At 42.5% G+C, this 24,969-nt stretch overlaps 2 protein-coding genes across 3 annotated transcripts in view; one reads left to right on the forward strand and one right to left on the reverse strand.

Annotated features, from left to right (window-relative positions):
* LOC145905452 (uncharacterized) overlaps window positions 1-24,969 on the reverse strand; it is a 55,285-nt gene that overhangs the window by 7,393 nt on the left and 22,923 nt on the right. For both annotated transcript variants that reach the window (XM_082992658.1, XM_082992657.1), the window contains 8 exons: window positions 24,531-24,698; window positions 24,035-24,202; window positions 23,562-23,729; window positions 22,860-23,027; window positions 22,321-22,488; window positions 21,594-21,752; window positions 20,688-20,837; window positions 452-622 (listed from right to left, as the gene is read on the reverse strand). In XM_082992658.1, the coding sequence (XP_082848784.1) occupies window positions 452-622; window positions 20,688-20,837; window positions 21,594-21,752; window positions 22,321-22,488; window positions 22,860-23,027; window positions 23,562-23,729; window positions 24,035-24,202; window positions 24,531-24,698 (1,320 nt within the window). The remainder of the gene's footprint in view (window positions 1-451; window positions 623-20,687; window positions 20,838-21,593; window positions 21,753-22,320; window positions 22,489-22,859; window positions 23,028-23,561; window positions 23,730-24,034; window positions 24,203-24,530; window positions 24,699-24,969) is intronic.
* Window positions 11,508-15,319, forward strand: LOC145905810 (uncharacterized). Its single transcript, XM_082993097.1, has 2 exons — window positions 11,508-11,803; window positions 13,472-15,319. The coding sequence occupies exons 1-2, from the start codon at window positions 11,622-11,624 to the stop codon at window positions 14,559-14,561; spliced, it is 1,272 nt and encodes a 423-aa protein (XP_082849223.1). The 5' UTR covers window positions 11,508-11,621; the 3' UTR covers window positions 14,562-15,319.

The raw sequence follows: 24,969 nt of genomic DNA on the forward strand, positions 1-24,969 counted from the left end.
TTACAAACCGCCGCTAATACACTACCTATACTATCAGCCCAATCAAAATAGCTGATTCATCGAAACATCTGCATGCTCTAAAGCGAATGGGAGCCAATGATTTTTGATAAAGATTAACTGTTTTTGCCTTGCATGTATCACCTGCGGTGTTTAATGTTTAAAACTACTAAATTTCAGCACAAACCCTATGTTTATGTGACGTCACAATCGGTTTGGATCGATTGTGCTTTTTGAAACAAAAACAATTGAAGCCTGTTCGAAATGTACAACAGATCACCATTAGAAAGATTTAGGGAAATCACCAAATACAGCATGAGTTCGCAACCATTTTGACCACGGGAAATTTAAACAGAAAATCGATTTTCCAGAATGTTTTCCACGGAATTCGGGCATGAAATCTTTTTTTTGACCAAACAACATCGTCCTTATTTTGCATTCACATAACTTTTACCTCTTTTTCGAGTGCGTCTCTATCGGTCTGGGACTTCTTCAGCTCCTCACTCTTCTCCTGTAACAGCGACTTGAGTTGTTCAAACTGTTTGTCACTCTCCGCCATGTAAGCGTCCATTTGCTCCAAGGATGACTTCTCGGCCGACTGCTGAAGTGATGTGAGCTCTTCGATCTGAAAGGAAAATGTTCAACCTGAACAGATTGTTTATCTCGTAACAGTCGATACTCTCTATACAGCAAGGCTGAGTCGCAATTTATGGACGCAAATTTGGTAGATGGTAATGTAAAATGGTTTAATGCAACCGGGTTTTGGGCACTGAAGTATTTACCCAACTAAAAGCGTTAGGTTGAACATCTCGACTCAAGAATGGTTTCGATCGAGGTCTGTCTACAATGTTACAACAACGCATAATGATCAAGCGGAAGAGAAACACGCAACCTTCCGGCTTTCCAAATACGACCATCATACGTTGAAGAAATGCGCATGATACAAGTCTGACTCTTGGCACAGATTCCAGATAGCGTTGAACAAACAAGGATAGCAATGACGTTATCTCCCGTGATCGCGCATTTACATAGCGAGTATCGGTAAGGCACGAAGGAATGTGAACAGGTATATGTGCAATGCAGACAACGTTGAAAATGTGCCGGACAAGTGGTGGTCGGTACATGTGAAGGTTAAGTGTCGTCGCCCCGTGTCATATCAGATTATTGGCAGAAAACTGGAAAATTTACGTCATCTGGGTTATAAAAAATTCAGCAGCAAACAAGTACAAATCCGTTTAGGAATTGCACTGTTGCCCTTGTTACTGAACATCTTGCGTAAACAGTGTGACGCAGGTAACGTCTTAATTCGTTTAACATGCCACGAACCCCAGTTCACGTCGATCCCTGTCGAAGCGAAAACTGCACGAAAATCACAGCAACGGTTCTGATTTCGGCAATGGTTGCTAAGCCGCTGTTGCCACAACAACAGTTGCGTGTGGCGTCCAGCGGCACACAATGGTTCATTCACCGTCACCGTGTGTCGCTTTGATTTGATGTTTACGCCTGCGGGTCAACGTTGGTCCTACGCGTGCCTCATTACACTCTAGTTAATTCGGTTCCGATTCTTAATGACGTCACGACGGGCTTGCTCGGGCGCATAGTGGCAGCAGTGGAACCCCGAGAACAATTGCGGTCGGCGCAACGCGGTTCAAGATCGTAATTAGAACGCCTTCTATGACGTCACACAATAAACGGTGATTTGTGTTCTTGAGCCTGATTTAGGAGGGGTTTGTGATTAGGTTGGAGCGGATGTGTTCTGTTTTGGTGATTGTTGGCGTCTGATACAATGCTACTCACTGTGAATGTCGACTTGGTTACGAAGTAACAAGCCATTACACGTCAAACAAGTATCTATTGATAGTTTTACCTGACGATGGAAAGGTAAACATCGGTTTAAGCAAATACACTTGTTGGACAGAATGCATGTAATTTTCTCAAATTAATAAAAAGATACCTTTGATAAAATACAGTATTCATTTTGATAAAGAAATAGTTGAAAATTTCATTTATAACGCTGTGGGCACAAATGTAACCGAAATTTGAAAACTCGCAAGTGATTCGTGTAAGTTTACAAAACCTCTTTTTTTAAAAAAAAAACATTCAATTTGGTGTACACAGTGACCTGAGAAACAAACTAAAACCGAATTCCAGAAAACCGCGCGGGTGGTTCCCCGCCACCGGAAGTACGCCGATGCAACAAGATCGCCTAAACAGAGATGGTTGCCACAACCTCGACGACATCAAATCGTCGAATTTGTAATGCGAGCTCCGAATGAAATTCCTAGCGCCAAAAGCGGCAACTCGTACGTCATAACTGTAACCTCATCCCATTGGAATGCGACGTCGTTGCGTCGTAACGTCGTGACGCCGTTTGTGAGTTTAACAAACGGCTCGGATTTTAGGGACGGTAAACCCGACGCACGTTTTTATGTAGAATCTACTTTCGGGGACGTCTCGATGCGCAGCGTCATTAATAGTTGAGTAAGGGCGGTAGTATATGGCCTGATTGCAGTCGAGTAACCTTATAAAATGGACGACGCCCCAAAAAGTACGGACACTAAAACTTGGGATTCTGTTGCGTTGTTTGCTTTGGGCGGAATCGAAACGTTTTTGTTGATTCGTCAGCGCTGATCGTGTTTAACGAATACAGCAGTTAACGTTAACGAGTGGTGGGGAATTGAGAGCAATTATCCCCGAGCATGTAGCATAGCTATTCCTCTATAATACGTCACAAAGCACACAATGACGAAACAAAACAACGTTTTGGTAAAATTTGGAGATTTTTGAAGCCCCCTTCTCCCGAGCAAGGATTTTCTCGTATCGTGAAATCGCTTATTTCATGCTTTTACGAGGCTGGATGAGCGAACTGTCGGAATGTCCCTTGTAATAAACAACAAAAAATGTTGCAGAAGCTTCGAGACTGAAACCAAGCAAATTCGAACCTGGTTAAAATACGAGGTTTGAAGGGTGGAGAAGGTGTATTCCCAAAAAAACACAAATGTGCTAGAAGGCCCTGCTGTAAATATCACAAAACAACTCGAATGAAAGTAAAAACGTAGTTAAAAAAGGTTTTCAGGAAAAATTGTCCACAAACGTAAGATAAGTCTCACCCACAACACCTCTCTTCCTTAAAAATGGCCTCACAAAGTGACCAATGACGTGTTTAATGCAAATTATTTCAACAAATTTGGTATTTGAAATCCCACAAACTGAGAGTCTTCAACTCAGATACGTTGGGGCTTGGGGATTATGATCTCTATAGACATCGCATGGCTACGTCAAAGACTCCAACAAAAACATTGAGACGAGATATGTCAGAGGTTCTGCACCAAACTAATGCAAATGGCTGAAGGTGTGAAAATTGATCATAGTTTTTAGGACTAGAATGGCTTTTATCCCAAAGAATTCAACATCTGTCGGTTGAGATGCGGAGTCACACACATACCATGGTGATGCATTCCTTTCCAGATAAATACATTTTTGTCTTTGTTTTGCTAACACAATTTTTCGTCTGTATGTCCGGTTTCCACCGAAGACATCTCTCGAAAAACAGGTCGAAAGTCCAATGACGTCGTGACCGCGGCGCCAAGTTTTTGTACTTTTGAAAGCTTCTCCCCCAAAAAATGACAATTGTTTGAATAGTTTCACCGCATCACGAAATTATGACGTCTATTTTCGCGGCGTGATCATGGATCACTTACCTGCGGGACCTCAAGGTCAAAGTGATTCCTATTAAGGATAAATTGTGTTATGGAAATCCCGTCGTCATTTCATTGTGTTATATGACGGCGGTTGCTTGTGCATATCGCTTGTTTGAAAAACGTGATCTCCGCGCGGGGGTTCTTTTTAATATCTTCAATAGGGAATTTGCGTTTCAGTTGTTACGGTTTGGAGACACAATAAGTTATGGTGGTCTATTGGCCAAAAATGTGTGATGGCGTGTCGGCCTAGACTACAAAGCGAACGAATCTAAACGTGGTACAAAGTTCAAAGGAAACAACACAGCGCGCGAAGGTTCAAAAAACGAGCGAACAAATAGAATTATACATGCTATAAATATACCAACAAAATCGTCATGTGATATCAAACCTCAAAATGCATTGCGCAACCCAAACTTCCCGGTATCGTTTCACTCGTTGATTTTATCAAAAAAATGAGACCAAATCGTATATTTTTCTTTGCGCCGTTTAGATCTGAGGTCGGTTGATAACAAAATGCTGTTGTTTGTGCATCCGGTTATATAGAGTTACTCGAATGTGTTTGCCTGTGTACCGAGAGAGCAAAGTCCAATTTTTTACCGAATTTTCAACCAAACTGATGTCTATCTCCACAAACGTATCTTTTGCATAACTAGATGTAAGTAGTCGTTTTATATTGCGTAAAAAAGGAATCCTTGCATAAAAATATTTTTTGATAAATTACACCTAGCGATTTTACAATTTTGTGGCTTTTTTAGACGAATTCGTTTGGTACGTTTCGTCAGTGCAAAAGTCCGATTAGGGACAAAAAAAATGGCCAAGCTTCTTAATAAACATTAAAACTATACGCACTTTTTGGGAACCTTAAGTTAAGTATATACGTGATTGTAGCATTCAGGTTGTAGCATTATGATGAAATATCCGTTAATATCACAGCAAAAATTCCGCTCATGGTATCGAATTCCCAAACAGTGGTTTTTCCCTTTGGGTGAATTTGACCCACACGAAAATGGGCCCAAATTACCTGCGGTCGACACCAAATGTTCCAGAAATATAAGCACGATCGCGATCAAGGTCTTGAAATAGCAGACCCATAAGTTCGCAACCTTTACGCGCAGCAAAAAACCTACGCAACCGCCGACTATTTTTAGCAAAGCTTTGTACGTGCAGCAAGAGAAAGTTTTTTTTTTAATAAGTTACCGTGAAACATTAGAAGCTAATACCGGGTATTGCGTATTTTTTACAGCTTAGAACGATTATTGCAAAATGTCGGCGAAGCGTTGCGTGCGTAACTATGCGATAAGGCGACATCTGTGTGATAGTGTGTCGCGTCATTTGCGCCTCGAACCGCGTGTCGCGTGCAGAATGTCGCCCACGCGCCCTAATCCTAGGTCAAAATGCACGCAGCTACCAGTACAACGTGATGTGAGTGAATTTAGGCAACGTATCAGGTTTAATTTTCCCCGATATAAGCCTATATAATGAGGCGACATGATGACGTCGCGCGTGACGTAACAATGGTACGACGCAGACTCGCCGCATACCTTTGTATTGCAATTTCCTTGGGCACGGGAGTCGTTTTACAAATGACGAGACGGGGTTTAATACCGGATGTAGTTAGCGTTGTATGTTGTCGGGATTCATGGTTTATACAGTGGGGCGTATGCTGGAGTCCCTATTGTGAACATGGCAATGGAATTTATCTTATCTGTTTATCCAAATGGCGCCTTTCGGGGATGACGTCGAATAAAACACACCTAAACACACGCGTTTAAACCACGGTGTATTTGAGGTCCGTGCAGCCACAAAGGAAATAATTGGGTAACTTTTTATTACCCAGAAAATGAATCATTTCTTTTACACACGGTGTCATTTTGACAAGGGGAAGATCACAATTTGTTTAGCGTCGTTTCGTCAAAGTCAGATTTCCTCGTCTAGACCATGGCGCCCAAACCTTATAGCAGTTCTTGTATTTCAACGTAAAAGCACGCCTTGGGAGTAAGGGTGGTGGAAAGGTGAATGGCGGAAATTGCGAACCCAGAGGTGTCCAAGAGTTGCAAATATGGCGTTGCAAATGCGCGGCAAACAAACATCTTAACGGGTAGGGTGCATAATCGCGCCCTGGCACGATAAACGTGCCCAACCTCGCCCAGTGACACACAGCCACTTTTGTAGGGCATCGCCTGCCACGTGTGCGATAAAAACGCTTCACTTTGCTGCGGCAGCAACGCGGCGAGCCGCAAGTCCCAGAAACCGCTCGGCTGGGTGATCGAAATCGATTCCGTGATGCGATATATCGTTTGCGGGCGGCATATCGCGATACGCGCGGCAGTTTGTTGATGAATTTGGAGACACCCCGGGTTGCGATGTTTTGCCAGTGTGCATTCAGGTGGTTTCGGTATATTTTGGGTTTGTCAATTCCACCGGCTCGCCCAGTTGGCCCAACAACAATCAGTTTCTGTATACCGACTCTGCAAATTCGGCTGGTAGTCGAATAACACTGAAGGTAGTCATGTAATTTCGCTTTATGCAAGCTTAATGAATAACTCACAAAGTGGACTTATTGCAACACTCTTGAAATAAAGGTCTTTGAAACCTACGATTTTGGCGTTATTGATCGTTCACAAACTCAAATCAGTCACACAGTAAAAATTTGATGCGTCCAAAATACATTTAAGCCGAAAATTGCCTAAAAGGTTTCCTCGTCGGGCAGACAACAAAACGGGTCACGTGGCCGGTGCGGTTCCGCGTCGCTGCGCACGAAGGTCAGCCACCGCTGCAGTGACTCAGCGAATGATCAGGGATTATTGAGACGTCGCCGATTTGGCACTGCAAGGGTTCCTTCAGATCCGTTTGAAGAACATTACGACGCTAGTATTGAGAATTGCACGACAATCAGGATTGAAAATGACTTTTTTTTGCACCACTTCGAGGGTGTAAACAAGATGCCTTGAATAGTTGCTCAAAAGAGGGTATGACGGACACCACGATCGCAGTTTTACAGGCGACAGGAAGTCAGACCTGCGAGAACGTGATTATGGGGTTCTTGTGATATTAGGAACAGGTGTGACGACGTCAGTCAACCGTTTCCCTTGTACACTGGCCGCGCATGTTGTTTACGGCGATTTTTTTCGGTGTCCGTTTCGTCAGATGTGAAACAACACTTAAAAATAGTCCCCCCCCTGGTCACGTGACTTAGTCGGGTGAGTCTCCGCGCGTTGAATCGACATTCGGAAACCTCTGAGCGAAGTTTCTGCAATTTGCGTGCAAAATTTGACCTTAACGCGCCAGAGAAGCGACCGCGCAATTAGCGGATATTGCATTTTTCATTTCCGCGGAGAATTCCGGAGCCCAGCTGCTGCCACAAATATCAAAAGCATTTTTTTCACCAAAAATTGCCTGTAGCGTACGTGTTTTCAATACGTGAATTGAGCGTGGACGTAACGTACGCACGCAATTTCGCTGCCTTTATGCGAGTTTCTGTGCGTCGCGGCATCCTCTGACATTCGCCAACGCGACAACTTATTAAAACCCAATTGGGCGTTGCAACCACGCCCCCCTCGCCGAAATGCCACTTGCATTTAAAACCCAAATACCCTTCGACGTTTTTGCGTTGCGGTGGGCGCGCAAAACTCACAGAAACCGACGCCCCCTTAGGACACAATTAGAACGTCGCGATTCAACTTAGAGAATTTCCGTTGTCGTTACGCATGGGTTTGGATGTTAATAATTCGTCGAATTCGATTCATTGCAAAATTGTGGGTGCTTTTATTAGATGTGAAATTGTATCTTACACCCTGGAAAATTGTGCGAGCTTCGTTAAAAAAAATTAGTGGATTCGATGCCGTGATTTTTCTTTTTTTCATCTTATTATCGTGACTTATCGTGCAAAATACAATGAAAAATAAAACAGACTCGAATCCCGTCAAAATTAAATTTTATGCAACAGCACTTTCAAGGGTCAAAGACGTGGGCATGACCGAACGCCCGCAAACCGTATTAACCCGAGGATAAGGCAATGAAAACCACCGCAGCTGCGCAAAGACGAAACGGGAGTGGATAACATAATCGCGTGCAGAGTCGCGTCGCAAACAGAAATTTGCGAGCAGTGACGTTGGAAGTGGGTGGGATTTACGGTCAACGTTTCATCACGAATTCGGGGTTGGGTTTTTGATTGACAGTCGGAAATGCTGTCGATAGAGGTTTGAAATGTTTTTGTGCGAGTATTTTGGTAATTGGTTGTGTTTTTTTAAGTTAAAGTTTGTTGGTTTTTAGGATTCTGAACGTGAGATGAGTTTGTTATAGAGGCGTGGGCTCCGCTATGGAATAACTCAGTAAAGAGGATTGTCGCATTTTTTTGCAAGACACACGAACTAAAGGTTTTAGAAAAATACGATTTTCGCGTTGTTGAACGTTTACAAACTGAAACGTCAAAACATTGATTGATCACCGGTCAACGTTTTTATTTTTTGGAACGCCCTAAAACACGAGTATGGACGAGAAATGCTTTCAAACACGATACAAAAACACCAAAAAATGTCCTACAGAAGCCAATTTAACAGATACCTATATATAAGTCAGCTTCCGGGCAAATTCGCGACCCTGAAAATACCAACAAAGGACCTTCCGGTGACCGAAAAATTCCACCTGGAGTAAATGTAAGGCAAACTAAAACTTTCACATCGTGCGACCTCTCGACGCCGTACACAGAAATAGCGACGCAGGAAAGGGGAAGACGACGCGGCGGCGTAAAAACAACAGACGTGAGGTGAAAACAAAACGTTTTGCAAACAGTGGCATTCTGAAATAACCGCGGTTTTTGAAGGAAATTAACGCACGACGTATAGGGGGTGCGGTTATTCGTGACTCGGCGACTAGATACTAAAATGACTTCAATAATTTTCTGACCGCGACAGGGGTTATGTTACTTGATCGCATAGGGACTTTCGGGTATTTAGTGATGTCATGTTTGTGACGAATATCTTTCGTCGTACTGATATAACTTGCGTGTAAACGGTGTAAAAATACCTCGGCATGTGTGCGCGGGGCATCGGTTTATTGGAAACGGCAGTGACAACATACAGTTTTTTGGGGAATTTGGTTTCCCCTGAAGTGTTGAGAATTGTAAGAAATATAAGCTTGATTATGAAACTTGAGCAAAATAAAAATCGAACTGAGAACGCTTTACAGAAATAAACGATTTGAATTGATGTGGTTTCGGTGGTGTGTAAAATTATTGTGAAACCGGCAACATCAATTTTCTTCTTATCAAAACCGTGCGACAAAACACACAATACTCCCCGCTAAGCCGACATATACACAGGTGAAGATGGGTGGTGACCATGGATCGCGGCATTTGTAGACAGCGGTTGATGACGCCGTTTACAGTGGATTTTGCGTGAAAACGTCGACTTTTACGAGATCACACAGTTAGGATACGAGATTTACTGGGTATTAAGCACGCCGTGTCAAAAGTCGACGACCGAGACGACATTTCCGCTGATTGTTACGTCACAAAGGGCATTTTCTCGACACAATGCAAGGTAAACGTTTTCTAGAGTTTTTTGAAATTTAAAAAACAACTTGCGAAACAGTGGTTGAAAATTCATAGAAAAATTTAGAACTTATCAATCCAAAAAATTTTTTTTACACGGTTTGGAATGAATATGTTCAGCAGTGGCGAGTCGGAATTCCAAAAACATCCTGAACAATTCCGATTCCCCACGGCGGAATACGATATAAGTGCTTGACCCCCGAAAATAACCGCGGGGTTTCGGGAAACCAACTATGTTGTGGGACGATTTATGATAAAGTTTTGACTTCATGGCAAACTGTCCAAGGCAAGCGGGAGAACTGACAAAGGCGCGTGGAAACGACCCGTTGATTCTAGGAAACTTAGGAAGGCTAAGACCCGGGAGGAGAGATCCGCGAAACACGGACATTACAACTTTTTTACGGAATTCTCGTTTGTCCGACGTAAAAGTCACACAAACTAGTATGACAAGCTTGCAGTATGTTAGAAGCAAAATTCTTTGCAATGAACAGAACAAACCAATGACCACCAACAGCAACAACAAACCACAATGTCATGAGGTCACCACAATCCATACCAATCGGGTTCAAATTCAAGGTGTAATAAAATTAAGGTACAACAACAATTAAGACACACACTACAAAGGTATTGAAGGAATGACGTACAGGGGCTGCTCCGACATTTGCGAGCACGTGTTGAGTTATAAGGGACGAGCGCCATTCTGTTCCCGAAACACCCCAGCATAGTTTACTCAACACTCGTTTTCTCTCTCTGCGGCGGTTCTACGTCAGCTATAGGTGAGACTAATTTGCTGACGTGATATTTCATCATCGGCTGTAAGGTATCGGCGATTACGCAACAGTTTTAGGTTTTAATAGACGCCTACAAGCAAACTTTAAACGACATTGTGCATTCTGAATACTGAACTATTCCATTTTTCGGTAAAAAAACAAATTTTCAAATATACACCTTTTGTTTAAAAAGAATGCATTTTCTGAAGTATCGCCTGCACGAACGACAAAACTTCTTCAAAGAATACAACAAACACAGTAGCGAACCCAAAGTTATTATGGTGTATAATAGTTGTTTTGCCCTCTTTTGGTTCAGAAGTAAATACAGAATCGTTGAATATGGAAGGACTATAAACCACCGCTACAGACCGATATCACTACTGGAATTTGCATTGATAATTGGGGCAATACTTTCTCAAATGACATTGAATGAGATTGAGTGGGATTTTCTTTTTATTCTTAGAAATAAGTCATAACTGCAACATACGGAAAGCATCGTGATACCATCAAAGCGGACGTCAAATTCCAAATGTAAACGTCATCGGTCGTTTGTATTGCGAGCGCTTTGCGACCGGGATGCGGCTGCCTAATTATCGAATTGGTATGATTTACAACAGCCGTTTTCGATTGATTATGACGGTGGGTTTTTTTTCGGATCGATACCGCGGTCAAATTTGGACCACTAAACTCATATGTACGTAACAATCTCTGTACAAATTTCCGGGTATCAGGGAAAGTTCTCCCCATTGTGGGGTTATTGCGTCATAGTATTACGTCACAGTGACCGCTTTGACCTTCGGTGGGAAAAGCAAATTTTGAACTCCAATGGAAAGCTTTCCTGATTGCGCGATATTTGTACAACTCTTAAATACTCGTTCAACATCGGCAGAGTTATTGCCTTGCAAACAATTTAACTTAATTGCAGTGAATGTGAACCTTGTTTGAATGCGGGTGATTTCGGTCAGACGATGACGTAACATTCTTTTCACAATCCGCTTCAACGCAGTCAAAATCTTGGACTTTATTTTTATAAAATATAAATGACAATAATCTTTCAATAGAAAATCGAACAATTTCACGTCATTTATTTTGATAAAATTATTGACTTTGTTTTGCTAAAACCCATAAAGCAACGCGTAGTTTCACACGTTGTTGACGTTTTGTCATACTGTGTCACGTAAATCTGACGATAAACACATAAGGGCTATATGTGAGCACCAGCACGGATACAGAACAAACACCAAAGTTTCACATCATAATTAACTCCACGAGACTTGGAAAGGCCGGGAGCAAATACTGGCCGGAAGTATTTTGGTGAATTCCCGCAGTTTACAACAAGCGTTCCCGTCGCTGGGCAACACGCGCTCTTGCGCCACCCACCGGAAACCGGCGCAGAAAAAAAGGTGAGGAAAAAAGCGGGCGGTTGCCGTTTCCGCATAGGTGTATATAAACCCCGTGCAGGTCGGGAGAAGACAGTAGATCATTGTAAGCGACATAGAGCGAGAGATACCAACTTAGAGGTAGATTGTATTCCCGTACAAGAACTCGGAGTGTATTCTTCTCATACAACTGCAAAAGATCAGCAACAAAAACAACAAAATTATGCGAGTCCGGGATTACGCATTTTTCTTTGCCTGCTTGTTCTTCGCCCTGGAAGCGACGAACGGACAATGCCCGAGCCCGAAAACTAACAGGAAAGCGCAGGAAAAGCGCCTTAATCAGCTACAAAGCAACCATATCGTGGCCCTGCTGAACCCCGTGATGACGAGCAACGATGGCGAAAGGTAAGACATCCGTTAATTTGAACAACAACAAAGTTCGTGGTCGGTGAAGCGAAACGCGCCACGTGACCAGCATGCATGCCCAAAATTTTGTCGGCGTTTAAAGTCTTTTGCAGTAAAGTGGCCTTTGGAAAGATAATTTGCCATGTAAACACGGGTTAACCAAACAGGAACGCCCGGCGCGTATCCCAAAAGACACCTGATTCAATAACCGAATTACCAAATATAGAATGAGCATTATGCGGGCAAAGCTGGAGCCGAATTACCGTAACGGCTCGGATGGCGATGGCACCGCAGATGGCTGGGGTTGGGTTACAACGCTAAAACTATAATCACCACGCGCGCATTCGCCGCGATTGTTAGCGCGAGCATACAAGAGAAACACTTCCCATCAATCGGCGCATTGACGCAAAAATTCACATGCTAATTTCGCGCCCAAAAGTTAATGAAATTGGTAATGACGGGTTTTTCTGCGAATAGAATATTGAGTAATCTTTCTGCAGCGAAGTAAAATCCACTGGTAGTATAGACTCAACTAAAACTTATCTACAATGCAAACGTTGGTTTTATGCATAGCAAAGATGCGCAATCCGAATGCCCACACGCCAAGTCAACGTATTTTATAATCCGGTTAAAATGCGCCAATTTTAGAAAAATGCGGCCACGCCGGAAGAGAAGCTTTGTTGAGATATTTGTAACAATATCTCCTAAAGCCGGAAAGAGGTGACGTATGTTGTTTCAACGTATCGGCTTTCATGCGATGGGGTCACCTTTGCGCTTTAGATAAACTTTGTAATACCCCACGAAGGGCCGCGCACTTGAATTTGACGTCAGAAGTTATGACGTCATTCGGCCCTGGGGAAGCTAAAACCGATTGTTCGAGAAAAATAAACTTGAGGCAAAACAGCGCCGACGGGGAATCAAGCAAATTTTTTAAAAGTGATGCGATTTTTCCGCACGAACTTACGAAAAGCAAGTACAGTAAGTGCGACTGGATACTGTATAGCAACGGGATAGGGAATTCGCAGTTCAAACTCCACAGGCAGCGCAATAAAAGTGCGTTGTTTGTCAAACCGATGCAGAGCATACCACGTTGAAACAATATCTGTAACACGGGAGCCGTGGGCAAACAAACGACAACTCTCCGGCCGTTAATCATTACCCGAGCAAAAGCACTCGTTACAACGCGCAACTAAGCCCAAATAAGCGAGCGTTTCAGTAAGTTTGGCTCCGCGCTCCGCTAAGTGAGGTAAAGAATAAAATGCCGCGGCGATTTACGGTGGTGCTGACCCGCCCCCTGGATCGGTGTTGTGATAGGGTGTAAGCTGTTGGTTTATGTCGGGAACGGATTGGCTCTCGGCGCGATACGGGATTGAACGTATGTGATGCTGGGTTAACTCTTTACAAGCGAATTTAACGTCTTTTAAAGTGGGCAACTAACACAACGTTACGGCTCGTTTACTCGAGATTTAAATATAAACTGCTTCAATCCACTTTTTTCACACCGTTTGGATGATTATTAACACATAAAAAACACCAAGTGCTTTCAACATACAACAAATTATACCAGGAAAATCCAACACAACATTTCCTGTAAGCAAAGCAAAGCCTCCACAGAATGCATAGAGTTTTCTATTGGACAGCACCCCTCACAACTGCCTATTTTCATAGATTTGTCGTGCACCAAGTTTGGGAGCGCAACCACGGAGGTCTCAGGATTGGTGAAGAGATCTCCATTACTGCGGGAGAAGACGTCCCACAGGCCTGCGTGGAAGCTCTAAGTCCTCGGGAGTCCTACATTGCCATCCTGGCACCAACCGCTTCTTCATCGCGGGCCTTCACGTTTGTGGAACCGCCGGTGTCTGGAAGACGCACAAAACTGAGGCAACGGGTCTGGCGCCACTTGTGCTCGGGTTATGGCGGCAATTGCGCCATGCGGGTCGACATGGAGAAGGAAAAAACCTTCTTTCGCGACTCCTTTTCGATCCTCTACTGCAAAGTGGATTTGGCTTGGTGGAGAGTCACGTCAGTGGAATGGCACAAGGACCGCAAGGACATCAACACCGAGTACCATCGCATGGCTGGCATCCAAGTTAACGTCAACGATCCGGCCGACAGCTTTGTCATGTTCAAAGCCAGCCATTTGCACATCGGAACGTACACGTGCACAGTGCGAGATTCTGACAACAACTTTGCGGTCGGAACGACGCATTTAGACGTGAAAGGACCGTTTGAAACGTCGCTGTATACGGAGTGTAGAGAGAAGGACGCCGATAAATGCATGCACGGGGGTACATGTCGACGGCTCGCGGAGGACTTTGACGGTATCCTGGATACGTCGATATGCATGTGTAAAGTAGGCTTCGAAGGCTCACGTTGCGAGAATGCGCTGTCGGGCGTAACGTTATTGGAGTCACAACAAAACGGAAAGGACAACGTCACACGGGAAGTCTACAACCTCACAACCGCTGTGACGGTATTGGCCGTTGCTCTGGCGTTCAGCTTGGCCACCGGAACCTACTGTGTGCTAAGGTTTAAACGTAAACTGAAGAAGGGTTTGGAAGAAGGTCAGTGCGACGAATGTGAGAAAGAAATGGTTGTCATGACGCCTGCGACAAGACAGACATCAGCTAGTAGCGGCGAAGGACGGAATTCCTCTAGCGCCCCTAGTGGTGGCGAGCGGTCTCCCACGACGGTTTCGCTCGTGAGTGAGGCGCCGCCTTACACGCCCCGAAGCAGACTCTCAGCGTACAGTTCCTGATTGTTTTTACAACTTTTTTATCACTATTGCAAGCAATGTTTACACACATTTCTCAGCGGTCTTTGAAAGCGTGGCATCCCAAGTTTGCCCGAAAGGCCGCGAGGTTACGAAATATGGAAAGAATGAACCCGACACCTGCATTGAAGTGAGTTTATTGCCGTGTCGATCGCATTTCGGTTCCGCGCGCTCTCTTAAATCTTCACTGAAGGTCATTGGACCGTTCACAATCGCTTGTTTTTACGCATTTGTTGCCGATTAGAAAATGACTGTGTCTGTTCAGAACTGTTCCCTTTTTTGCGTATTCTTGCACAAGTCCATTGTTACTTACTTGTCGACGCGGTCATTGGTCCCATAGTACATGTCTATGGGTTGAAAGGACCATGCTTTGAGCTTACAACTTCTGATACATCTTAATACATAATGCTATGTACATTGATTTTAACCCACTGTTTCGTTGCGATAGATATTGTACATCGGTTATATATGTCCAACTTTTGTGTTTGCGTCGCATTATTGTGCGATATGAGCAGTACAGTATATACACAGCTATCGCACTGCCGTACACTTGTCATTGCGTTCGAGTCTGAGTGGTTTGTGAAACCGCTTTTGTTAACTTGCTTCAAATTTCCGCGATTTCGTGTCTTTATTTTATTTTCGTTTCGACATTTTCTTTTCCAAAATATTACATGCTTTTTTTTGTCACATTCGCGTCGCGTTTTTTCTATGTCAGATTTATTCATGCAAATGAAATGCAAAAATTCGAATGCTGGGGAGTGTTTTGGGATTGAAGATAGAAAGAACGTGAAGTTGTTGAGAAGGTCTGTTTCCAAATAGGTTTAGTTGAGTTTCGAAAATGCGTTTTGAATCAACACCGAAATAACAGTTGTGTTATGTTCAATTCGTTTCGAAACTTTTACTCAAACTCCTTGAAAACCTCTGGTCAAAATATCAAAAAAATACTGCATTTTCAGCGTAAACCTTTACTAACAACGCAGAAGTATTACCATGCTTTCGCATAGCAAAGCAGGATCGCCCCATTGCTCAGGCCCTTTATATTTGGCGATCACAACTCTAATATTTTAAAATTCTCCTTTACTAAGAAGTACGATTGTTTCTAAACAGGTCTAACAAAATCACCAAATGTACCAAAATTCCTTTTCACTTCCACATTCCTGCATTTCAATACGCCCAATTGCACGCCTATTTAAAAGCGTTGTCCAAAACGCATGTGACAGACACCCAAGGACACGTTTTCTTCAATGACTCGAGCAAAAAGAGTAACAGTTACATATTACGCAAGATTAGCGGTGTCCGATTGCAGACAAATGGAGGAGATAAGGAACCCGTGACGTTCGACGACCTGAACATGGATCGAGATGTGAAGATTGTGACAATGTGGATGACGAAGAGTTGTTGTTGCGGCTGAGTTTCAAAGATGGTTTTGTGCTATTTCTGGCTTGAAAGTTCATAGTGACTAAAAATAAAGCTTCACCGATGGAAAGATTATGGTGAAGCACCAGATCAATCAATGAAGTGTTTACTACGACTTGCTAGAAATACCTAGCATGAAATACCTAGCATGAAATACCCGATAGCGTTATCGGCAACAACTATATACCACATCCACCGACAAAAAAAGGACCTTTGTATTGTTGCAGGGGATTAACAAAGTCACGAATCAATACAACATATTTTCCCCAACAAAAAACTTCGTTTAATGTATTTCTACTTACTCAGACAGGGACAAGTTTCAACTGAAAACAAGGGTAAGGTCGCCCACGTGACAAACGTACATAACAAAATGGCGACTTCACTTTTGCTCGAATTCGATCTTTTTGCAAGAGCCGGTTGTGCAAACAGTAGCTTTACGGCTCACAGACTAGAGTTTGAACGGACAATTTCGCGTTTTTCCGCTGTAAAACCATGTGTGATGCCACAAAGGCGTACAGATACTGGGTTTAAAAAAGCCACAGTCGCGCAATTTTGCACATTGCATAATATCCATTGTAATATACTAAAGGTCGCCGGCCGCGCAAAAAGCTTTGGTCGCTTCGAAGTCCACACTTACAGAGGTAATTTACGTTGGCAAATTGAACGAAGTCCATTTTACCGATTATTACGTACCATACACTGTCGCAAACCGTTTGTCAGGACAACGATAATGATTGTACGGCTGAGTTTATGCAAGCTTAAACCACAAAGCTTAGGATCACAAATACAGGGATTGACATTTTCAATGACGTCACTGGATAATGTTAACGGTCTCATTACCGGTGCCAAGACAAAGCACGGCTGCGTCAAAGCACTTGACGTAGCTTTGTAATAACGGCTATATAACAAGGGGGGGAGTCTGAAACACTAAATAATGACTGTGGTCCAAGGTCCGGTATGCAGAAACGGATGAGCAGTAAAAAGCCTTCCGGCGGACATTTTCTGTCATTTCCACGAATCTTCCGATCATTCCAGCAAGAATGTCGGTGACTCCCGATAAAGATAATAGTACAATGCAGGAAAGTGAAGGGTTATACTTTCCCCACGCTACACGCACCTGAGTACAGTTCGAGCGTAAATATTGCTGAGTAATGATACACGTGCATGAGATAAAAACCAAATGGCCGCGTTTTTGGAATGAAAAATCACTGTTTCGAGATGTGCGCTATTTCTTTTAATTCATTTTCCAGTAAAATTTTACAACTTGAGAGGTTGTATCATACGTTGGACTTTGGCTTGGCGGTTCCATACTTCAACACGTGAATACGTCACAGAATCTTCGGGAAAAATCGGAGACAATATGCACGTAATGAGAAGAGCGCGAGATCTTAAAGCTTGGAAACGTAATACCAAAACGAAAAATCTGAAAGGAATTCGTGCCGCCGACAGAATTCCTCGTCTTTGGCAAACAAACGAAGCTTCGCGGGATTTGGAGAAACGCTCTTAGGTCAATATTCCAATATTTTGCCCAAGTGTTGCTCTTTCAGCTTGCGAGTCCTATGTTGCGTAAGAAACAACATGCGACAAGCGCGCGAGCCGCTCGTGACCGATGACGTTTGTACCAACCAGTCAAATGGAGCGATATCACTTTGCGGTATAGTGCGGTATTGTTTGCTGCGTCATGCTTTGTCCTGCAATATAAAATGCTTCGATGGCCAAATTGCGACCCAGGGAATGTCACCGGAAGCATTTCAATTTGTATGTCAAGGTTTAACAGGATGTTTTATTCGATTTATACGCCACCTGGGAAGCAATTTATAGTCCTAATGTAAAGATGTTACGATGTCACCACCACTGAAGGGCCAAATATAGAATGTGACAGAACTATTTACGGACATGGAAGCAGGGTTTGCAGTGCACTTTGCTTGGGTATACGTTTTAGTACACACCATCAATGCGACTGTATCGCGGACTTGGGATGTTTTAAGCAAGCCCGTTGACTACACAGAGACTCCGACTGCGAATGTTTTTTCTGCGGGACCCGGAAAATAAACGTTATTTGTTCGTGCGGCAATTTCTAATATTTCCAAGTAAAGGTGATGTTTTATCAACTTTATCTTGTTTGACTTTCAGGAAAGCATAGATGAGAAAACGTCACGAGGTGCCAGTACGGCTTACTGTTTGAAGGGCAGTCATTATTATCGTATGCGCTAGTATCGGTTGCCCAACTACCAACGATTGAAGATACGTAATTTCTATATCTTGGCAACACCATGGATTAATTCGCCGAAAAAATGCAGCAGCAACAAACCCCTGTGAAAAGCGTGGGAAATTTAAACAACGCCGCAATATTGCAGCCAATCAGCAACGAGCTATATCCTGACATGTTTCTTGGTACAATTTACGGTTCTTGTAAACGGATTAAATACTTCCGGCTGTGGTAGTTTGGAAAAGAGTCGGAAACTACCAACAACCTGGGAGCTGGAAGCGGCAAAATACAGGGGTAGTTAATACCTCTTAAAATTTTGCGGGGAGTTGGTACATGGACGGACGAAAGGTGTTGTGTGCTTGGCTCTTTGCGAGACAATCATATTTAAGCCAAAGGTCAGCGTTGTGTCGGTATACCAATGTATAGTGCGATTTGGCGTGGTTATAACTGCAGCCTGGACTTGAAATGAAATCGTGTTTCGCTTAAAAAAATTTCCTATAGTATAGGTGCCGGTTACGACAACGTTTTTTTTAAAACGAAAAAAATACATTAATTTCACGCGGTTTGTAACAAATACCTCCATCCAATGTTAGGCAGTGGTGTAAAAGCCTTCGGTTGTTGTTTTAATATACGTACCAGCGCTGTTTGCATCATAAGTCACATAATTAACATCACGTTAAAAATGTAATTGTCAGTCACGTCTAGTAAAAACTTCGCAGTGGTGAGGTCAGCGACTTTTTTACAGCCCAACGTAAAGACTTAACAAGCACACGAGCCCTTAAACTCGCTTAACGCCACCCAAATACAGATATTTCTTGGGAATAGATGCGGAAGTTTTAAACATTTTCATCTGGGGCGAGGAAAAAGCGAGACACCTATTAATGTCCACTGTTTTTTTCCCGTTGCTTTCGTTTAATATTTTTCTCCTATTTATTTTCAATTTATTCCCGATATTTATTAAAATAAAGTTCGGTCAATGACCGACAAATGAACGAAAACAACCCGTGGGTTGTTACAGCCTTGAAAGCGACGAAAGAGAATTCGACAGCAAAACCAACACGAAGCCCAGTGAGCTTATGCTTGACTGACAATGTAAACTTACAGGCCAGAGGTAGGAGAGCGAGTAAAGGAATGCTTTGGACCCCACACGTGGTCTGAGGCATTATAAGTAGCAATTTCCTATACTGTGAGCAAAATAAACCCGATTGTTAAATCCTGTACCATTATATACGCATATGAGGCCACTTTTGGGGTGTTTTTGGCTATAAATTTTACGGTCATTTTTGTATCAATAAACGATTCTAAGCAATGAAAATCTACATTTGGTCTGGTAGGTCCGTGGCAAGCGCACAATGACTAAAAATCATGTAATAAAAGTTACTGATTTCCTCGTTACAACTAAGTCTCAAATCTACTGGAGATGTCCATCGTTTGGTCTGCAATGCGTGCAAATCAGCTTCCTATACTGTCAGGCTTGAGTTAGCAGCAAAACTTCGCTGTGTAAACGAAGCGGCAATCGTTGTGAGCGTAACAAAGCAGTGTTTTACTGCTGGAAAGCAAAGTTTGTGAAAGCAGTACAGATGTTTTGCAATATTACCTGGCAATGACTGTATGCGGTATTGTAATATGTTACAGTACAAGTTTTGTAGTCTGTTTTTTCGCGTTGCGCAAGGATACAAAACGGCATTTGATGCCAAACAGGCGCCGAGTCTGTGTGTCAAAACAACAAGTGCTACACAAGCTAATATCGGTTGTGTACAGTGTCACATGCTTTGAAAGACGGAGTTCTCAAAGAGCTTCTACGCGGCCGAAAAATCTCAAACTTTTGTCCCTGAATCGAAAAAATGCGTGGGCGGAAACACAAAACCGAGGAACCGGTTGCAAAACATGAGTAAGAATGGACTCAGGTGGACATACCTGTGGATCGCTTTTGTTACCACCTTTCAACTGTTTTGAAATATCTTACCGTACAAACTAATAAGATTAAGATGTTGGGGTCAGATTTCGTAGCGCACTGAGGTGTTTCTTCCAACTTTTCAGGCCGAGTTTGCATTGCTCGGTTTTACAAACCGTGACACACATGAAATCTGTCAGACTGTTTTTGTACAAAATGAAACTCGCTTTCTGTTGACTGTATCACGCATACTATTGAACCACGGCGTTGGTCCAGCAACGGTTTTGTTGCAGTCAGGTAGCTTGCAATGCATTACTGCGTTAGCGACAGGCACTAATCAATGAACCAAGATGTGCATACTACTGTTTTAAAACATTCCCTTTTTTAAAAAGGCATTAAAACTTTCACGCAACCGTTTGTCCACAGGTCACATGACATCAAAATACCGCACCTGCCACATCCATACTAAGGTAATTACTACTTGCTTCTTATTGCGCAAACTCTTTCTTCTCTCTGAGCTTCGACAAACAAAAATTTCTAGCTCCTGACTACACAAAGGTACACGCTGCGCCATCTAGGGATAAGAACCTACCACTTCCTTCTGCCGGTAGATGGTGTCCTCGGCGGCGTAGACTTGTTGAGTTCTGTCGTCCAGTGTGTCGCGAAGTTGCTGCATTTCCTTGCGGAGTGCGGCATCGTTTTCTTTCTCTTCCGCTGCTCCGTCAGCCTCAACTTTCGAAAGCTGGGTAAAAATAAAAATGTTTAGAACATATGTGGGCTAACAGCGGCCCTGCTCGCCAAACGTTGGTATGATTTAGTGTCGCTTAAGGACAATGTTAGTACTGCGGTTGACGTAACTTTAGCCAAAAAAATAACTTTGTAACGTTATATATTGTAATCAGGTTAGTTCATAAACTGTAATGTAAACATCCATCTAATTTCAGCACAGTCCATATATGGCACACTTGTTAAATGTTTGATAAATTCTGGCCTGTGAGCCGAAAAAATTGCCGACCAATGGTTAAAAATAGGATAAAGCGAGCTACAAGTGGTGTTATGACACAGCAAAATTTCGTCAAAGCGTTGTAACCGAAAATTCAGTCTGGTAACAACATTTGAACAGTGATATAACGTTCTGGACCAAGATACCACCCCTTCACCCAGTGGTTCCCAATCAGGGGAGAATTTGTGTCACAATATTTATCTCTTAGTTTAATTTCTGTTCTAAGAATTACATTAAAATGTTGATGTAAAGGATATTTTTGCAAACTAAATTTGTAGGGGGGATTACGATTTGAATATCGACTAAAAGGATACACAGGACAAGGACAAAAAAGGTTGGGAACCACTGCTAACCTCTGTTTACGGTCTGTGACGTCCTCCAATTAAATGTTAATGAAATACAGATTCTATATTCAATATATCGTCACTTAACATTGAACGTGATGCACTCAAAAACGTGATTGGCCCTCAAAGCTGAAACTATGCCTTCAGTCACCTTGTCCTCCAACTCCTTTATCTCCTTCTCCGAATTCTTCGCATCCTCCTCTCGTCGCTTGAGATCCCTCTCCAGGTTCTTCATCTCTTCTTTCATCCCGGATGCTTTGCGCTCGGCGAAGTCGGAGCGTTGTCGCATCTCCTCCTGGAGCAATGCGATCTGAAAGCGAAACCCAAAGGAAAAGTAGATATTCGTTGCTGTTATTTGGAAAAAAATTTCCGGTCAGACTCAGCCGACAAAGACTCAGTATCGGATTTTTGTTTGAAGATCTTGTTACTGGCGAAGGATATATTGTTTATACATAAAACTAGTCATCGTTTGTTTCGAAAACTAACATTTTGTTTTTCTGAATTTCTGGTAACCCATTAGCACCATAGCACCAATTACTCCAAACTGGTGGTCGCACCATGAATTTTCTTGGTGACAGAGTATACGCACGACACAGAAACATGGAGAAAATGAATGCATTGTTGTTTCAGCATTCTAGCATTTGTTCAGTCGTTTCATCAAAGTTAGGCCTTTACTGTTTTTATGAAATATGTAAATAAAGTCGCGAGCGAAAAATTGTGGAAAGGCGTTTTGGGGAAATAACCTTCAAATCAGACGGAACCAGGATACAACGTTGCAAGAGATTTCCGTTCAAATCAAAAATTTCAATCAACTATCACCAATTTTCACAAAATTTTCATACGTAACCGTACAATGACGTCACAAACTATGATGTCACCTGGTCGTCGAGCGTCTGCCTCTTTTCGTCCGCTTTCTTATTCTCGTATTCTCGGTCTGCGAGCTCCTCCTTAAGGTGATCCAGCTCCTTCTCCAGGAGCTTTATCCTCTTACGATCCGCCTCCAGATCCTCCTGGAGTTCCTCGCATCTTTCACGGGTTGATTGGAACTGTAAAAAAAAGTTGGAAATTTATTTGTACGTATGCGTGTTTCAATAAATGCTATATATAGTATACCTGTTGTGATGGAATCGTAAAATTTTGATAAAATCTAGATACGATTTATTCTATATTGGTTTTTTTTTATATATTTTTATATTTTCCACAAAATTTTTGTAAATATTTTTAATGTAAGTTCAATGTCCACACTATTTTTCGGAACTAAAGAATGTTTTGGAGTATTTCAGCTTGTATTTTTATACAGGCTTGGAAAACGACTTCTATCAAACATTTGTACGTATACAGCTATAACTCGAACACACAAACCTCATGCACAACATATTCCCGCCATACAAACACTTTCCACAAAATCACCACCAACCTGTTCTTCAGCTTCCGATAATTCGTCCTCAGTTTTCCGTAGTTTTTCTCGCGTGTCTCGAAGTTCGTCTCCGATTTGTTCAATTTTGTCGCCTGCCGCCACCTTCTCAGACTCAGCCTTGCTCAAGTTTTGCGAAGTCTGGTTTCGACTTGCTTCGTAATCGCTCAGCTGTGCGAGACAGACAACTGTGTTTGTTAAATCCGTTTACCAAATCTTTTTTCGTTTGCTTGCCACGGTTAGTACAATAAACAATGCTTTATAATATAACAATGCAGATCAAACCAGAGTACACGATTTTCGTGTTACGTTAAACTTTTCTCAAACTGTTTTCTTATATTGTTGTTTAAAGTATTCCAGGTTTCATTAGTACAAAATGCAAGATTGTTACTTTTTTAGGTGATGTTGTTTATCAAAATAATGACGAATACAGTTAGTAGATATATGTAGGCCTAAAGATCGGTTCTTTACGTTCAAACATCCGTTCTCCATGGCAATTTTGAGAAGCCTTACTTTCAAAAACACTGCTTTTTTAATTTAAGAAAAATAGTAAAAACGGCAAGTTTGCCGTAATTTTAGATGCACTCGCATGGAATCTTTGATTTCCTACAGTTTTAAACACGCGCCGCAAAGCGGGGCAAGCAGAAATGTTGAGAAATAAACGACCGGTTTACGGTTTTGAAACGTGAAACATACAATCCGAACCTTCTGTTCCATATCACACAACGAATCGTGGGTTTGCTGTAGGGCGTTGATCCTCCCATCCAACTCGGCACGTGATTCGTGCAATTCGTGCGCCACCTTGTCACGTGCCCGTTCCGCTTGGCTGGCTTTGTCGTGCTCGTGTCGTAGTGCGTTGTCCGTTTCTTCAAGCTAAACGTGTAAGTAAGTTTGAGGTTTGGTTTGCAGCAGATGGCCGCTGACAAAAGCGTCCAATCGTGGGCGACTAAAGGGTCACGTGTTTTTCTATAAAAAGCACTTAAAAAACGCAAAACGCAAAATGTTGCGCTACTAATACAACCACAAGCACTGTGGGACAATGGTATTAAAAAAGTAATAGGCATGGCATAAGAGCAATCCTAGAATGGCAAAACCCCCCAAAAACGAGCAACAGACCCATACGTACATGTCGTAGATCAATACCATTTCTTTTACCGAACCTACAAAAGTTCACTTACCCGATTCCTGAGGATTTCCACCTTGTCTTCCTCTTCTTCCAACTTCCTCCTTAAGTCTTCCACTTCCCGGCGAAGCAAAGACGTCTCATCAATCGCATCTTTTCTGGACTCCTCCAAATCCATTAGAGCGCGTCTTGCTTCGTCGCTAACCAGGCCCGCACCTTTCATCTGTGACGCAACAATGGCGGTTTATGACGTATGATATGAATTGGACAATGGCGGTGTCTGTAGCTCATTTAAAATATATTATTATTGGGCACCATGGCTTATGTACATTTTTTTGCATTCTGGGGGGCATTGTTGGTTCCATTAAACCAGTACTGACGAAACTGCCAATGACAAACATAAATATGGTTCACTTATAACAACCAAGCAAAAAAATCGTTCAAAAAAGGCCCCAAAAAATTTAAGTTTAAATCGATTAACGAAACATTTACCACAAACGTCACCAACAATCTATATACATGTGATAAATATCACACATATTAACACAGACCTCGTCCTCCAGTTTCTGGATGAACTTGTTGGCTTCCTCCAACTCACGGTCTTTCTCATCCAAGCGTGACGTGACGTCAATGCACGTGGCCTCTGTATCCCGGCGACGATTTACTGCATCTTGAAGCTGATTGGTCAGTTCGTCTGTCCGCCTTTCTGCTTCCGCAAGCTAAACATAACACGGTGTGTCAAAACAATATATAAAGTTTCAGCAATTACGTGTTACGTCGTCATGTGACATATTTAATTGAGCATAGTTGGTGGCAAACAATACAAAATATCCATTTAAGTTTTAAAAGCTTTAAAGTTTCGTATTTGTATATATCAAAGAAAACACCCTACAATTTTTAGAATAAATAATTGACAGATCAAACTGTCTCTGAGTTAAATTGAAAATGGTTTGGAGAAATAGCTGGAATATCTGAATATGAGATTCATTG

This window comes from Ascidia mentula, chromosome 6 (assembly GCF_947561715.1).
Source record: "Ascidia mentula chromosome 6, kaAscMent1.1, whole genome shotgun sequence".
In the NCBI taxonomy this organism is placed as follows: domain Eukaryota; kingdom Metazoa; phylum Chordata; class Ascidiacea; order Phlebobranchia; family Ascidiidae; genus Ascidia; species Ascidia mentula.